General features: G+C 42.2%; 1 protein-coding gene across 1 annotated transcript in view; it reads right to left on the bottom strand.

Annotated features, from left to right (window-relative positions):
• LOC106011430 overlaps positions 1-2,248 on the bottom strand; it is a 24,358-nt gene extending 22,110 nt beyond the window's left edge. The window contains exons 1-2 of the mRNA XM_013081053.2: positions 2,142-2,248; positions 943-992 (exon numbers count right to left, since the gene is read on the bottom strand). Of these exons, the coding sequence (XP_012936507.1) occupies positions 943-992; positions 2,142-2,196 (105 nt within the window). The 5' untranslated portion in view covers positions 2,197-2,248. The remainder of the gene's footprint in view (positions 1-942; positions 993-2,141) is intronic.
• Positions 2,249-2,300: the final 52 nt, after the last annotated feature.

Genomic DNA, 2,300 nt, shown 5'->3' with positions numbered 1-2,300 from the left:
TTGAAATAAGAGAGAGAGAGAGAGAGAGAGAGAGAGAGAGAGAGAGAGAGAGATCTGAACACAAACATTACTTAGTGCTGACAATTGCCCGTGGACACGAGTATCTAATGAAAGAACAGCATTTCTAAGCTGCCTTTATATTCCTTTAAGATTAATTGAACTCAAGAGAAAACTGTCGACCAGAAATCCGTTGTAGCATCCGATATCGGCTAACAAAGCAGAGCACTATTTTGCAGATCCGCCTACTACCCCTGTAAACAGATGCTGCCTTCAGTAACTTAATTTCCAGTGTTTATTACTTCTGTCTAGTCCGTTCAACCGTACCATGCCACTATAGACTCTATGTCATTGTGTATTTTCAAGATGTACTCGGTTCCTTTCGATCATCATCGTCAAGTGCCAGATCTGCTACAGACATAGGCGATCATGGTTCTACATTCATTCCTTTGCTCGGATGCTCTCAAAAAAGCTACATTTACCTGATCTTTCCCTGTTACCCATTTGTTTAGGTTCCCTACGTATGTTGTTCTAGGCCTACCCCTGCCTCGTTTGCCTTCAATATTGCCAGTGAGAGCTAGATGTCCAAGACCCTTATGTCTATTCAAAAAACTGCTTTTGTCATTTCCTGATTGTTTTTAACGCGTCCCACGTGGGCTTCATCAAGCACTACCTCATTTGATTTCTTTTCCTTCCACGATACTTTTAGCAGTCTCCTAAGAAACCACATTTCTGTTGGTTCTATTTTATTTTCACTGTCTTTAGTGATTGTCCTGCATCCACAGCCATATAGAAGGGTTGACCAATCATTTCATTTCAGGACTTTCATTTTGGTGTTCATTGAGATCTTTCTATTTTTCAGGATTGGACTCATTTTATTTCCATAAGAGCACCAACATTTAAATAAAACACCAGCCAAGAAAAATGTCCCATTGGTTTCCTCACCTGACTCTCGGAGTCGCAAGAGAACAAGGCGTGGCCGTCGGCGCAGATAGCTGAAACGTTAAAACAAAATAAAACATTCTCGTCAATTGGGTGGTTGGCAGGTGCTTTGATGTGGTTTGCTCCTCCTTTCCTATCAAACATCTATCGTCCTTATCTCTCCACCTTCTTTTTCTTGTGTATGTTACTCTCTCGCAACACCTCTAATCGTCGGCACTTATGTGACCTAACCGATAGAATTGTGAAACAATTTCAATTATCTGGGAAACATACAGAGCAAGCTGCCATTTTCATAGGCGCTAAAACAATAACATACATTACCAAGTGCCGTTTAAGTCTAACTTAAACTAAAACTCAGTAAACTCATTGAGGACACACTCTCTGGACACTCGACAACGCTAGAAAACACGCTGTTTTGGCCGCACTTAAAAAAAAAAGAAGTCAGTTTGCTTCATTATTCACTCATATTTTCCAGTTCTGTTTTATTCATTTATTGGAAACTTTATGAAAACGCAGGGCAACAAGATTCATTCCAGGAAATACTAAAATGTGTGTTTCTAATTAGGGCTGGGCAATGAGTCGCTTCAGCAAAATCCGGATAACATGATAGTGCACCTCTTCGGCGATTAAATGTGTTATGAACCGCTTCGTAAAATGGGTTAGAACCACTTCAACAAATGAGTGCACCCACTTCGGAAAACAGGTCAGGAAATAGAGTTTAAGAGTCTGAATTCGGACAATGTTTCACTGAGAATTATCCGGTTATCCGGATTTTGCCCACCACTATTTCTGAGGTGTGTATGATGGATCAAAAGGAGTCAAAACTTTAGTCTTTGGTCTATGCTGTTGACCGGACATAGGTGTCTGTCTCGGTCTTTACGAGTTAAATAATTATTGTCTTAGGTACAGACGGAATAGGTAGGAACTTTGTTAAGAACTAAACTTTTCTGCCTTCTTGAGACCTGCGCCTACAAAGAAATTGCTAAGCCTTTCCACGTTGCAGGCAGCAGACCTGAGAGCATTCCAAAACAATCTGAACTTCATGGGAAGCATACAATGCAGACTGTCATATTTATAGGCGCTTAAACATTAACGTTCTAGCAAGATCTTTCGCTGTGTATGGCTGGGTGGTCATATTATACGACCTAATAGTGTTACAAGTGGAGCAAAAACTCGCTCTAAAACTTAAACCGAGAACTGACCACAAGCGACGCACTCGACCAGCTCTGCCAGCACCAGGAGCTTCCCGTTGGTCATGTGGATGTCTTTGGACAGCTCCTGGACGACACGCGCCTTGCTGGCCTGGAGCTGGCTCTGAGGAGTGGGAGTGAGAGGAGTGGGCGGTGGGTGGGGTGGGGGGA

This window comes from Aplysia californica, unplaced genomic scaffold, assembly GCF_000002075.1.
Source record: "Aplysia californica isolate F4 #8 unplaced genomic scaffold, AplCal3.0 scaffold00113, whole genome shotgun sequence".
NCBI lineage: Eukaryota > Metazoa > Mollusca > Gastropoda > Aplysiida > Aplysiidae > Aplysia > Aplysia californica.
This window is presented reverse-complemented; position numbering and strand designations above follow the sequence as displayed.